Source organism: Idiotropiscis lumnitzeri, chromosome 16, assembly GCF_059441095.1.
Source record: "Idiotropiscis lumnitzeri isolate Australia: NSW breed Sydney's pygmy pipehorse chromosome 16, RoL_Ilum_1.0, whole genome shotgun sequence".
Lineage (NCBI taxonomy): Eukaryota > Metazoa > Chordata > Actinopteri > Syngnathiformes > Syngnathidae > Idiotropiscis > Idiotropiscis lumnitzeri.
Window position 1 is genome coordinate 12,071,140 of NC_142406.1, and position 12,918 is coordinate 12,084,057.

At 41.7% G+C, this 12,918-nt stretch overlaps 1 protein-coding gene across 2 annotated transcripts in view; it reads left to right on the forward strand.

Moving 5' to 3' along the window:
- col22a1 (collagen, type XXII, alpha 1) overlaps positions 1 to 12,918 on the forward strand; it is a 31,460-nt gene that overhangs the window by 16,776 nt on the left and 1,766 nt on the right. The window contains exons 18-64 of one of the 2 annotated variants that reach the window (XM_088319467.1): positions 50 to 103; positions 183 to 236; positions 450 to 485; positions 613 to 642; positions 878 to 931; positions 1,037 to 1,090; positions 1,816 to 1,869; positions 2,112 to 2,165; positions 2,279 to 2,332; positions 2,427 to 2,480; positions 3,062 to 3,115; positions 3,214 to 3,258; positions 3,343 to 3,405; positions 3,516 to 3,569; positions 3,672 to 3,713; positions 3,798 to 3,830; positions 3,992 to 4,045; positions 4,367 to 4,420; positions 4,491 to 4,544; positions 4,634 to 4,687; positions 4,763 to 4,816; positions 5,533 to 5,637; positions 6,050 to 6,094; positions 6,608 to 6,685; positions 6,775 to 6,810; positions 6,943 to 6,996; positions 7,102 to 7,146; positions 7,296 to 7,331; positions 7,401 to 7,514; positions 7,797 to 7,850; positions 8,412 to 8,465; positions 8,538 to 8,591; positions 8,707 to 8,760; positions 8,885 to 8,938; positions 9,029 to 9,082; positions 9,156 to 9,209; positions 9,295 to 9,339; positions 9,630 to 9,683; positions 10,200 to 10,253; positions 10,370 to 10,423; positions 11,582 to 11,653; positions 11,722 to 11,757; positions 11,847 to 11,891; positions 11,952 to 12,131; positions 12,208 to 12,274; positions 12,351 to 12,533; positions 12,829 to 12,906. In XM_088319467.1, the coding sequence (XP_088175593.1) occupies positions 50 to 103; positions 183 to 236; positions 450 to 485; positions 613 to 642; positions 878 to 931; positions 1,037 to 1,090; positions 1,816 to 1,869; positions 2,112 to 2,165; positions 2,279 to 2,332; positions 2,427 to 2,480; positions 3,062 to 3,115; positions 3,214 to 3,258; positions 3,343 to 3,405; positions 3,516 to 3,569; positions 3,672 to 3,713; positions 3,798 to 3,830; positions 3,992 to 4,045; positions 4,367 to 4,420; positions 4,491 to 4,544; positions 4,634 to 4,687; positions 4,763 to 4,816; positions 5,533 to 5,637; positions 6,050 to 6,094; positions 6,608 to 6,685; positions 6,775 to 6,810; positions 6,943 to 6,996; positions 7,102 to 7,146; positions 7,296 to 7,331; positions 7,401 to 7,514; positions 7,797 to 7,850; positions 8,412 to 8,465; positions 8,538 to 8,591; positions 8,707 to 8,760; positions 8,885 to 8,938; positions 9,029 to 9,082; positions 9,156 to 9,209; positions 9,295 to 9,339; positions 9,630 to 9,683; positions 10,200 to 10,253; positions 10,370 to 10,423; positions 11,582 to 11,653; positions 11,722 to 11,757; positions 11,847 to 11,891; positions 11,952 to 12,131; positions 12,208 to 12,274; positions 12,351 to 12,533; positions 12,829 to 12,906 (2,818 nt within the window). Of the gene's footprint in view, positions 1 to 49; positions 104 to 182; positions 237 to 449; positions 486 to 612; positions 643 to 877; positions 932 to 1,036; positions 1,091 to 1,815; positions 1,870 to 2,111; positions 2,166 to 2,278; positions 2,333 to 2,426; positions 2,481 to 3,061; positions 3,116 to 3,213; positions 3,259 to 3,342; positions 3,406 to 3,515; positions 3,570 to 3,671; positions 3,714 to 3,797; positions 3,831 to 3,991; positions 4,046 to 4,366; positions 4,421 to 4,490; positions 4,545 to 4,633; positions 4,688 to 4,762; positions 4,817 to 5,532; positions 5,638 to 6,049; positions 6,095 to 6,607; positions 6,686 to 6,774; positions 6,811 to 6,942; positions 6,997 to 7,101; positions 7,147 to 7,295; positions 7,332 to 7,400; positions 7,515 to 7,796; positions 7,851 to 8,411; positions 8,466 to 8,537; positions 8,592 to 8,706; positions 8,761 to 8,884; positions 8,939 to 9,028; positions 9,083 to 9,155; positions 9,210 to 9,294; positions 9,340 to 9,629; positions 9,684 to 10,199; positions 10,254 to 10,369; positions 10,424 to 11,581; positions 11,654 to 11,721; positions 11,892 to 11,951; positions 12,132 to 12,207; positions 12,275 to 12,350; positions 12,534 to 12,828; positions 12,907 to 12,918 lie in introns of those variants that run through there. The other variant, XR_015847015.1, reaches the window with a different exon arrangement.

Below are 12,918 nucleotides of genomic sequence, written 5' to 3' on the forward strand. Positions count from 1 at the left end.
TTCACAAGTTATTTTTCTGTGTAATATTTGAAATCTCCCGTCTTTTTAGGGTGAGCGCGGTTTGGATGGATTACCTGGAAAACCTGGCATTCGCGGCAAAGACGTAAGTTGTGCACCAAGTGTGCGAAGTTATTTTCTTATTCTTATCAGAATAACTTTTTTTTTTCTCCAAAATTGTTCAGGGCTTGAGGGGAGAGGCTGGTTTTCTCGGTGCCAGTGGAGTAAAAGGTGATAAGGTACAGCCCCACTCCCAGACATTCCTCCGTCTTTTTTCGTACCATCAAAAACCCGCACGCTCGTTCGTCTGCGTGCAATTTGTGATTTACTTTGTCGACAGACGACACTCACGACTGCGGTTAACGTTAACGACCTGTTATCACGTCGCCCGAGGAAATTTAAGCATTCTTCCTTTTGATGAGCTCTTTCTCCTTGCGGGGATTGTGTCACAGGGCGAGCGAGGAATTCCCGGACTTCCTGGTGATGTGGTAAATGCCGAAACACACGCATGCATACAAAAAAAAAATATTTAAAAAAATAATGTTGTGAACACTTGGTGCTTCCTTTTTATTATTGGCTCAAATATCACTTTTATGTTATTTTATTTTTTTCCAGTACCAAAAAGAAGGTCTGAGGGGAGAAAAGGTGAGTTCTAATCTTAATATAAGTAATACTACATGATTTTGAAACTGAACATAAGAATGCATTCTTTTATTTATTTTTTTCTTCATGGCCCGTTACTTATACAATATTGAGGGTGAGAAAAAAAAAATTCTTGCTGTAACACACCAAAAAGTGACAATGGTCAAGAAAATGCCGCCGTTTCTCCCTCTTTTCATCAAAATGTGCAAATCCATGCTAATCATATGACCAATTTCAGGGCGAACTCGGGCTTCCAGGGCTTCCAGGGGCTGACGGCCCACCCGGACCACCTGTAAGGATTTTTTTTCCCTCGCATGTTTGCTTGAGGCTGTTCACATGCAAGCAGTGTGATGGTTGTCCTGACGGATAATCGTAATTAAACTTTCTTCTTCAAAAGGGTCCTCCAGGACCTCAGGGGATACCAGGAGAACCTGGCGAGTTTGGCCAACGGGTAAAAATTGTGTTTTTATGTACAATGTTCTCACATATTTGTCGCCTTTTTACTGTGAGAAATACGGGAAATTTCTCCTCATTGGTCTGCACCGAAATTGCACCAAAAATTGCAACATTCCCCGATTGGTTCCTTCTTAGGCGTCGTTCCGCGAGGGAAATATGCTAATTGCTAACGAACGAACAACCTACCAAGCCTCGGTTGGATGATTTTTCTCTCCTGAGATGTTCTCCAGCGAACCAAACATATGGGCCGTGTCAGCTGGCAGCAGTTAATCTCCTTGCTAAATGAATCGTAGCCCAGAGAGACAATTTTGGAAAACCTCAACGTTAATTCTTTGCTCTAATTAATGAGCAGCGTGTTGCTTTTATGGAGCATCCACCCACCGGAGTTTAGGTCCCAGTGGTCAAAACATTGGCGAGAGTAACTTCCAAAATACAAACGAATACAGATCAGGGATTCTCAAATTGTAGTGTGGGGGGGGCTCCCTCTAGTGGTGTGTGAAAGAATGACTGAGTAACTGTTCAGTTGTATTTAACTTTTTTTTTTTAATTTTTTTTTACTTGGTATAAAAAGTTTGAATGCTCCAAACCACGGAGAGCTGTTATCTTCACATTTATGAAAATATGCTACAATTTCCTAATGCGGGTTCGAGTCATCGTTACACTTATTATGCCGAAATGTATTTTTCATCTTTACCTCTTTCCTCTTCATTTGTCTTCCAGGGAAAGAAAGGTGAAAGTGGATTACCCGGAGTGGACGGCCTCCCCGGACCGATTGTAAGAATGTGTTTCATTTTCATACCATTAAGCAATGAGCAAGAACACTGGGCTTTTATTTCATATTTTAAGAGTGCGGACTTCTCAATTATTCAAAGTAGAATTAAAAAAAAATAAAAAATGGCATGCTTCTGCCGAGGGCATCGTTGAGTTTCAAATTAACTTTTCATGTTATGGCGAAAAATGTTCCTGCAAGCCTTCACATATAATTTTTATTCATGTTGTAAATGTTTATTTCGCAGGGTCCGCAGGGTCCACCGGGAACACCGGGAAACAACGGCAACACTGGACCACCTGTAAGCAAAATATAGTCACGTATTTATTCTTTTTTTCTTTTTTTTTTTTTACAATAATAAGATGATGAAATATTATATGCCTGAATGGTTTGTTTACTAATTTTATTACAAAGGGTCTGCCAGGTGAAATTGGATTTTCCGGCAAACCAGGCGAGGCTGGAAAGCCTGTGAGTGTAATTTCAATGATTTAATTTCATGAAACGAACACTGTACGATTTCATCTGTGCGTCATCGTGTCGTTTCATCTCTGACCTTCAAAAGGGTGCTCCTGGTAAAGACGGGCTGGACGGTCTTCCTGGAAATGATGGCACTATGGTTTGTATCATTTTATGTAAGAAGAATAATCTAGAGCATCGGTGGGCAAACTACAGCCCAGGGGCCACATGCGGCCCGTTAGACGTTTTAATCCGGCCCGGCGAACTTTAAAAAAATTAAATGAATAAATCTTGTTAATGTTTTATTTTCTAAATACAAACACAGATTTTGTTGAAATGCTTTCATTCACTTTCATTTAAAATTAAATGTTTTTTTGTTTTTTTTCCCCGATGAGGTGAGGTGACCAAAACACTCCATCTATCTGCTCCTGGTCCGGCCCCTCAGTCAAATTTTAGAACCCGCCAATCAAAATGTTTGAGTAACAAATTGATACAAGGTAGCATGTATGGCCTTTTGTTGGAAAAAAAGACCAAATTTGGCACCTTTGATTGAACCACCGAACCTTGAGGTCAGATTAACGCCTGGTAACTGGAAATAATTAGATGTTACTTTAAAACCTCATCTGAATTGTAGACAATATTTTTGGAATTTATCTTTAGATTTCCCCGCACAGTGTACCCGTGGCTCCATTTTTCCAAGTGATGTTTGATATCTTAATAATGGTATGATGTCTCTTTAAGGGGCCCAGAGGAGAGCGTGGAGCAGATGGTTTTCCTGGCAAAGCTGGACCAAAGGTAGCTTTTATTTATTTATTTATTTATTTTTTTTTAAATATGACTTTTCCATCCGCAAATCTCACAACTTGGCGAACCCCTTCTTCGACACATCTTAGGGAGATGACGGGCCACCTGGACCAAGAGGACCTCCAGGGGAGCGAGTGAGCGCATGGATTTGGTTTTGGTGATTTATGTTTTTTTTTTTTGTGTTGGATTTGGAAATAAAGTTTATTTGTTGAAACAAGGGATTGGCTGGCCCACCTGGTGTAGCTGGTGCCGATGGAGCGAGAGGAGAGAGGGGAAGTCATGTATGTAGAAAACAATATCGCTATCACTTCTGCAACTGTGGGAAAAAAAAAAATCCCAGATTTTTTAAAAAAAAATATATTTTTTTTAATAATTATTTTTTTTTTATTAGGGCGACAGGGGGCAAGAGGGACCGTTGGGCCCAAAAGGTGAAAAGGGTGACAAGGTACAGAAGTTATCTTTATCCGATGGTGCATATAATGTGTTTATATAAGACGAATATTGCTCTAATTAATTTCACATTATTGTCTTCTTCTCCTGCTTTCAGGGTGAAGTAGGAGCCAGAGGACTTCCTGGCATACCCGGAAATGTAAATTCCATTTTATTATAGCAACATAAAAATAATAATAATGATTGCGTATTAACAAATATCATATTTGTATTTTTGCTTTAGGTAGCAAATGTCATTCCTGAGCCGGGTGAACCTGTAAGTTGCTTCTCAACATAACAATGTCTTATAAAAAAAAAAAATTAAAAAGTTTCACCTGAAATGGAATTAGCAAATATTTCAGCGATGATTTCAGTGTTTCTTCCTTCCTCGTTAAATTAATTTAAGCTCACACACATTGACTTTGTTGTAACTTGAAGGGAAAACCCGGAGAAAAAGGAGAGAAAGGGGACCAAGGACAGACTGGAGAAATGGTGGGATTTTTGTCTACATATTTTTATATTTCAGACTTTTTTTTATTTTTTATATTTGATATATTCTATCAATTATATATTGCAATGTGCAAAAGCGTCCACTAGATGTCACTAGAGGTACAATATGAATGTTATGACTACTGTACTCTGCTGGACAAATGGGATGCTCATCATTTTTAATGTCTTGCATCATGTTAATTTTACAATTATGAATATTATTTATTCATGTCATTTAATTATTATATTATATTATTTAATGGATTTTTTTTATTCCTCAATTAAATCAAGTGCACTAGTAAATAGCCTTTATTTTCACTGAAGGGCCCGAGAGGATTACCTGGTGAGCAAGGCTTTAAGGGTCCACCTGGACTATCGGTAAGAAGCAAAAGCAATAATTATTAAATCGATTCAAAACTCAATCAATTGATCATATTTGATTTTGTAGGGTTCAAAGGGAGACACGGGACTTCAAGGCGAGGCAGGACGTGTCGGGGACCCAGTGAGTTGAATGGATTTCAAGCGTTTTACAGGAAGATGCCCGATCGTGGTACATTGTTTAGCAACGAACCACTCATGTGTTTGCTGCAGGGGCCTCCTGGTGTCGCTGGTCCTCAAGGCCCTCGCGGGATACCGGGCAACGTGGTACGTCTACGTGCGCAATTTGAAGTAACCTGTGTGACTGAACAGACATTTACAATGTCTCTCCTTTTTTTTAAGGGCATACCAGGCATCACCGGGCCTCCCGGTCCTGCTGGAGAGAGAGGAGACAAGGTCGCATAGTTCATTTTCATGGCGAAAAAACAACAGACTTTAAAGTACCGGGCAGTAGTGCGGTCACTCATTTTTTAAAACTGTCTTAATTAATATTCTGATCTTCATGTCAATGATTTCTCACCATCGTTATGAACAATGATTTAACAAGGTGGGAAAAAGATGCAGTAAATAATATGCATCGCTATATTTTTGTAAATATCTGCTAGTGGTTAGATTTTCACACTCGCTCTCTAATTATTCCTGAGAAATCACAATGTCCCATCACTGGTGAGCCATTTTTGAACCGACCACCGGTGTCGGGTATTTTGGGGGTTATTATTTTTATTTTATACCATTATCATAATCACACTAAACCAGGCGTGGGCAAACTACGGCTCGGGGGCCACATGCGGTCCATAAAATGTTTTAGTCCGGCCCGCCAAACTTGGAAAAGAAATAAATGAATAAACGTTAATGTTTTATTTTCTAAATATTCTGGTGTGTCAAACGCATATATTTTGCTGTAATTTATTCATTTTCATTTCAAATTAAATGTATTTTTTTTCTCCGATGAGGTGAGGTTACAAAAACACTCCATCCATCTGCTCCTGGTCCAGCCCGCCAATCAAAAAGTTTGCCCACAATAACTAATGCATTTTTTGTTTAGCAATATATAATCATAATCATAAGTTTACCTTCTTAAAAAAATCTAATAAAATCTATATTTTCTTTAGGGAGAGTCAGGCAAACCAGGGCAGACAGGGCAACGAGGACCACCCGGAGAGCCTGGTTTGATTGGACCCCCAGGACCAACAGGGAAGGGGAAAGATGGCCTTGCTGTAAGAAATGCATGACAATACACACTTTTTACTATCTTCAGCTCTTTTCTTCCACACGTGTTGTGCTTGTAAACATGCGCTACGTGGCATACATGTCGAACCGCAACGCTCCAAGCCTGAGTTGGCACATTTTGTGCCTCCATCCATTTCAGTTTTTTTTTTTTTTTTTTCCCACCTCAGAGCTGCTGACGAGGCGCGGGCAAACAGGAAGCACGCTTAGTTTTCATTTATTTGATTCATTCTTCTTTTTACAGCAGCCAGGTGCGGCCCCGAGGCCTCGCTGTTGCCATTTATGTGCATGAAGAATGAGCTTGTACACACTTTCTAATGCCCAATGATTTAGTCTTGAGAAGTTTATATGAGGTGTTTGTTTTTCCGAGATACTTAATTGACTTCATTTGTGATATGGCAGGGAGAACCAGGACCACGGGGAAATGAAGGACCCCCTGGGCCAAAGGTAATAAAATAGATACAGTATTGTGTGATTTTCTTTGTGTTTGCTAATGGTTTTATTTTTTTTTTTAACCGAAATACGGTGGTAAGTCAACTCACAGGGGGGTTTCTGAGACAGAAGCAAGTCGATTAAAAAAGAAAAAAAAGAATAGCTTTGATTAATTGCATCGTTTTGCTAAAACCCTTTAATTAATGGATAAATGAACACGAAGGATGAAGCAACACATGTAGACAGACGTAATACTCACAGGCATATATTAATTATCCTCTGTGAAGAACGACAGATATTCCTCCAGCATTGTCAGTTGTGAAAGTCTTCGTGTGCATCTGCATGTACCACCCCCTGGTGGCCAAAGGGCGCACATCAGAGGCAGCCCAATGTAGGGCTGTAACAAATTAATCTCTGTTCATTCACGGAGGTTTTGATATTAAATTCGGAAAACATAAAATTAATTAAAAAAAAAAAGTCATAACGGAGGATGAGAAGAGTGGCTTGAGCTTGGTTTGTGTCTCTCAGGGTCCCCCGGGGTCAATAGGTGAGCCAGGGTTACCAGGTGACAGGGGCTCCCCAGGGGAAAGCAAAACAGGACCTCAGGTATGATCGCCAATACAAGCTTGTTCGACTATACGGTGTTTATCGGACTTTGAACAAGTTTGTAATGACTGCATTTGTCTTTTTTACAGGGCCCCCCTGGAAATAATGGCGATCCCGGACCACCTGTAAGTTAAATTTCAGGAATTATTTTGTGCTTTTGTCTTGGGTAAATATTAATTTGTATGTAATATTTGATTTTGATATTATTATTATTATAAATAATAATAATAATAATAATTGTTTTCCCTGGTTTTCAGGGCTTGAGGGGTCTTCCTGGAATTGCTGGTCCTGATGGCCCTGCCGGTCATAACGTGAGTCCAAACTCGGCTCCCTCTTGCATATTGTTTCTCAAAATATTGACTCAATGCGGTTAATAATACTGTACATGTTATCCACCACCGAAATTCTCCAATTAGGGACTACCGGGAAGGCCTGGAGAGAAGGGATCACCTGGAGAGCCTGTGAGTAGGGATGGGGACCGGAATTGGAGACCACTGCTCTCAAGCCTGAAATATTTTGTTGTTGTATTTTCAATATATGGTGGTAGATAACCGCAATATATTCTAGCATCCTCCAATTCAGTTTGATACTTAATGATCATTTTCTCTAGGGAAAAGCAGCAGACCTTTCTGACATCAAACTTAAGGTAAGCGCCACTGCTTGTTTATGTAAAGATTGAAAACTAAAACTAAAAGGCGCTTTTTGTATCATTTAGGACATCTGCTCAGACTGCCCAGCAGGTCCCCCTGGACCAGCCGGTCTCCCGGGACTGCCAGGCGATAAAGGACAACATGGACCTCCTGGGAAAGATGGTCAAGATGGCTATCAAGTAGGACAAAGTCATTTGTATTCTAAATTATGGTTAATATCACCTTTCCCCGAATGTAAAGTCAATGGAGTGTGTGTGTGTGTGTGTGTGTGTGTGTGTGGCTGCATTCATTTGGCCTAACACGAGGCGTGAGGTCCAAGTTACTAATGTGTGCTCATCAATCAAAGTACGCCCAGACACAGTCTGCGTCATTAGTAGGGCCTCCTCCGGGGGCACTAGTGAGCAATTAGGGCACGCTTAGTCTTCCAGGACAAAGACTGATTGTCTGCCGTGTCATTACAGGGCGCACCGGGACTACCGGGACCTCAAGGACCTCCCGGAGCTGATGGAGGAAAGGTAAGTTGGCACATTAAAGCGTTTCCTTATTGCTGACATGGGAAAATGCTAATTTTTTTCCGTTTCTTCTGTTCAGGTGATAGCTCAAACTCTTTTTTTATTTCATTCTATTGAATCAGATGGGGTTTTTTTTTCTGCCTGAATTAAAATCAGCCAGTTTTGAGTGGGTGGTGCTGTCTCATGCAAATGGGCCACTACTCACTGCATCCGAATGTTGTGAGCCCAATTTCGAGAAGGCTTTTTGCCAGCATGATAGCAGAAGTGCTGACGAGGCACTACAGGCACAAAGTGCGAAGAAAGAGAGACTGTAATGATTGTATTTTCATTCATGGAGGCAGCACTTCATCACTAAGCCGCCGATTGAAAATTGGTGTAGCAGATCTGTGTATGTGGTGCATGCAACAGACACATCGCCAAACACAAACTCTGCAGCTCTGCTTAACTTTTATTTCTATTTATTTCCATTTTTTTAATCCAAGTAATTTGTTTTGTTTTCGTGTATTTGTAGAAAATATTTCATCCTGAAAATATAATATCAAGTTAACCAATTTATCCGCACAGGGACTTAAAGGGGACAAAGGTACAGCTGGAATGCCAGGAGATAAAGGAGAAAAGGTAGGCTGAAAACTACTCATTGCATTAATATTCAGCATGTTATGTTTTAATTATTTCCTCTTTATTTTGAAGGGTCACCCTGGACCTCCAGGCCACCCCGGTCCAGCTGGAATGATGGGTGCAGTGGTAAATTGCTCTTTTATTATTTCATATTTACCAAGACATTTTCTAACACATCCTCCAAATACTCTTCCAAGCAGTTCACATGTGCTCAATTTGGTAACATTTTGTTGGTGTGCAGGGTAATGATGGCCAACCTGGTCCTCCTGGGCCGCAAGGACCCTCTGGAGAGAAGGTCAGGCCAGAATCACGTACTTTCCCGCCCGTAAAAGCTATACGCAGTTCTGCTTTTTGGCAAAGTGGTGGTGCCTAGTAGTCACTTCATCTTTTTAATGACTCTGTCTGTTTGTTTTTAATAGGGCAAAGAGGGGCTTAAAGGTATCCAGGGTCCTCCGGGTCTTCCTGGCATGATCGTAAGAATAATTATGTAATTTCCAAACTATATACATTCAGTGTGATCATAATGTCCTCCCTAATGACAATTGCATTCCACTCAATTGCAGGGTCCACCTGGAAAAATCGGAAAAGACGGTATACAAGGTGAACAAGGAGAACCAGTAAGTAGAACACTTTAGTCTCCTATCATGACACCAGTTGGAGAGTGTGCTGAAAGACTTTTTTTGATGGCAGGGCAAACAAGGTGAACCTGGACCACTTGGGAACCCTGGACTGCGTGGACTCCCAGTAAGTAGCCTCCAGAATAAAATCCAATATCTAAACGACCACACCGGCCGCTGCAGCCAGTTCACCACGGTCTCTTCCTGTTCAGGGCTTCAAGGGCCACAGAGGAGAACCCGGTTCTCCTGGGTCAAAGGTAAGCAAAGCAAACACAAGTGAGCTAAAAATAAATGTTGTTAAACTAGGGCAAATGAGCCATCAATCTGAGTTTATAGAGGCATATAAAGCTGATGTTTGTATTGTCACAAAGTTTGAGCAAGATTGAACTCCGCTCGACGTTTGTCCCTAATATGCAATGTACCCTCATTTAAGCATTAACCATGCAAAATCGTTATAATTGTTAATAGTCATGTGCTTGTGTGTTTATTCTATACATCATGATATAGTATACAAGTTATCTCCGCTATAATTCCATGTGTCAAACAGGGAGAAGACGGAAAACCTGGATTACCCGGCCGAGAGGGCAAACCTGGAAAGGAGGTACGGTGTGTTTATTTATATTGTTTAATATCTCTCAAGACTTGTGTGTAATTTTCATGAATATATCAAATATGAAAATGTGCTTTATTTGCCTCCAAGAAAAACGGAGTGAGAACCACAAAACCTTATAATAAATAACTAAATATAGCGGTTCCTCCCAGCTATGCTGTATAGTGGCGATAAATATTGCACCGTCGAAAATCCTGGACTGTTAAAACTACATAAAACATTCTTCAGGGTGCAGCGTTGCTTCCCGCCGTCTTCTGGAATCAAGCCCACCGATGATTAAAACAAGCTTGGAGCAGAGTGCCAAAATAACCTTTCATCCTGTCTATGTTTTACTCAGCAGCAGTGTCAAATATCACACCGCGGGAGCTTTCTGTATTCTGAGAGTTTTGTCCCATTTATTGTCATGAGGGACTTTTAATCCATCTCCGTCTACGGTCACGTTTATAAACCAGAGCACCTTTAATTCTTCCATCTGTATATTTTCAAACTCTCGTTTGGTTATGACAGGGTCCAAAGGGGCCTCCTGGACCTGAGGGACTCGTTGGAGCAAGAGGCGAGACAGTGAGCATGAACACACGACTCAGCAAAGTGTCATGTCAAGCAGAAAGACGCACCGATGTATGGAAATAAGTCCATCGCGTCCTCTCTCTCTCTCTCTCTGTTTCTTTCCTTCCCAGGGCAAGCAGGGTGAACCAGGGCCGTCGGGCAAAGGAGGTCTCCCAGGGACTCCAGTGAGTAATGTCGTTATTCCACAATATACCAACTGAGAAAAAATATCAACATCCGCAAACAGCCATGCTGTCACAATAACATCTCTGAATGATGATGATGCGATGTCGCGTGGCAATAAATTGAAGAAAAAAACAGGAAAAGATGCATTTGTAGAATGAGAGCACGCCGAGAGGATGGGAAGTGTTGCTTCATCTTGGAGATGAGCTGTCAGGTTATGATGGAAGATGTATTTGTCTTGGTGACAAAAGTCTCCCCTTTGGATGAACTTTCAGAGGCTGGAAATTAGTTATTGGAAAATTATTGTGGAGGAACATCAGGAATTCAAGCTTGGCATTGATAATGTGACAGAAACCCTTAATAACGTGAAATAATTTCCTTTGACTTTAAACTTTAAGTCCAATTGTTTATTTATACAACGTCCCTCTTACCTTCCGTGCCTTAAACTAAACTTCCTCGAGGTAGACAAAGGACTCGTTCAGTGACTGTCGCTTATATGCAGACACCCATCTCTTCAAAGTGCCACCCGAGTCCTCTTAAAGCTTGTGAAGCCTCTGCTCTCCATATAATTGAGAGATTTCACACTCAAATGATGTCAGTTCACTTGTGTAAGGAGTGCGGGGTGACACAAGGACCAGGGCCATGAACAGTGGAGCGCAAATAGAAGACTGCAGGACCTCGGGCTGATATATGGTTTCCTGGGAGGAGGCGGCTGGTGGGTGAGTCGGATGGGAACTACATCAGTCGGCAGAGGGAGCAGATAATCAGAAATGGCCTCGGGAAGGCAAGAGGGAAGGAAACTTAGAGGTTGGAAGAGAAAGTGTTGAAGAAGAGAGAGTATCGCAAAATCACGTTGCTACTTTTGGTGAATAGTAAACGTTGCCACGTGAGTCCAATATTCTGCCGTTCCTGCAAAGATTGGATAACCCATGCTGGTCCTTGGCACTTCTAAATGTTTTCAATCCATTCGAGATGGTAAATCTCAAATAAAAGATTGCTTTATGAGATTTTGATCCACAGTACTGTGCCATGTTGATTAGAACACGAAGCTTAATGTTAATCTCGCTGAATCCTCCCTAAGGATCTGGGTTTTTAGACTGCACTCAAGTAGGGGAAGTACATTTTGTGTGATGACCATCTATGTCTTTGCCATCATTCAGGGTTTGAGAGGGGAAAGAGGAGAGCCCGGAAATCCAGGATTACCAGGCTTCAGTGGGCCTAAAGGTCCTTCGGTAAGTGTCTGGAGGTTAAAATCCCTGATTCGCACCCTTCGTATGTTGACATTTATCCCGATTTCCAGGGTCCGCCTGGTCCTGTTGGTCCAGAAGGGAAACAGGTAGCTAACATCAATAACTTATTTTATTTAATGTACAGTACATATTGCAATTTTGTTTCTTGTTTTTTTACATCTTTGGGGTTTTGTAGGGAGTCCCAGGACGTGCGGGTGATCGTGGCTTTAAGGGTGAAAAAGTAAGTACTAGGATCTCTCTGCACAAAAATACCACCTACAAATATTCTCATCGATTTCAGGGTGACACTGGCATCAAAGGAGATAAAGGACAATCGGGAGAACCTGGTATACCAGGAAATACAGGACCACCTGGCAGAAAGGGCCATACTGGGATGATGGGCATGTCAGGACCACCCGGTGAAATTGGATCTCCTGGGCCACAAGGACCTTCTGGGAACCCTGGAATGCCTGGCCCGAGAGTAAGTAGTGTATCAGTAAGCAGGGACAATGTTTTGTAAATAATTCAGTCATCCGGAATCATCAACATTTCCGCAGGGGGAATCCGCATCACTGGAGCAGATGAGAAGGCTCATTCAAGAAGAACTGGCTAAGCAACTGGATGGTGAGGCAGCAGCTCTGCCGGGGTTCTCATGTATGAAGAGTCCATTTCCTTAGAAGTGTTTCTTTTGTGCTTCCAGCCAAATTAGCCTACCTTATGGCTCAGATGCAACCTGCCCACGTAAAGAGTTCAGCGGGACGCCCAGGACCACCCGGCCCTCCTGGTAAAGAAGGCAACCCTGGACGAACTGGCCCACCGGGTGAACCGGGAATACCTGGACTTAATGGAGGCGAAGGATTGAGGGGACCCATGGGTCCAAAAGGTAGACACAATATTTAAAAAAAAAAAAAGTCTAGTCATTGTAGTGGTTCACACAGTTGACCTTGGTACTGTGTGTATCCCACCAGCGGAGCTTTTATCATTGCATCCAACTCATTCTTTAAGTTTGGTAGCTGGTTCTAAAAGCTAAAACTGAGATTCACAAGCTCCGAGTACAAATGGTCATTTATCGATTGAATTTGCTTATGTCTGTTCAAAAAGCACCCAAGGAATGTTCGAGTGAATATACCTCAATCGTTAACATGACACAATCCACCGATCTTACTTTTTCCTTCCAGGTGAAAGGGGTACGAAAGGAGACAAGGGAGATTCTGGGATCGGTGAAAGAGGAGAGCAAGGCCCTCCTGGTGCAATAGGTAATAACCACA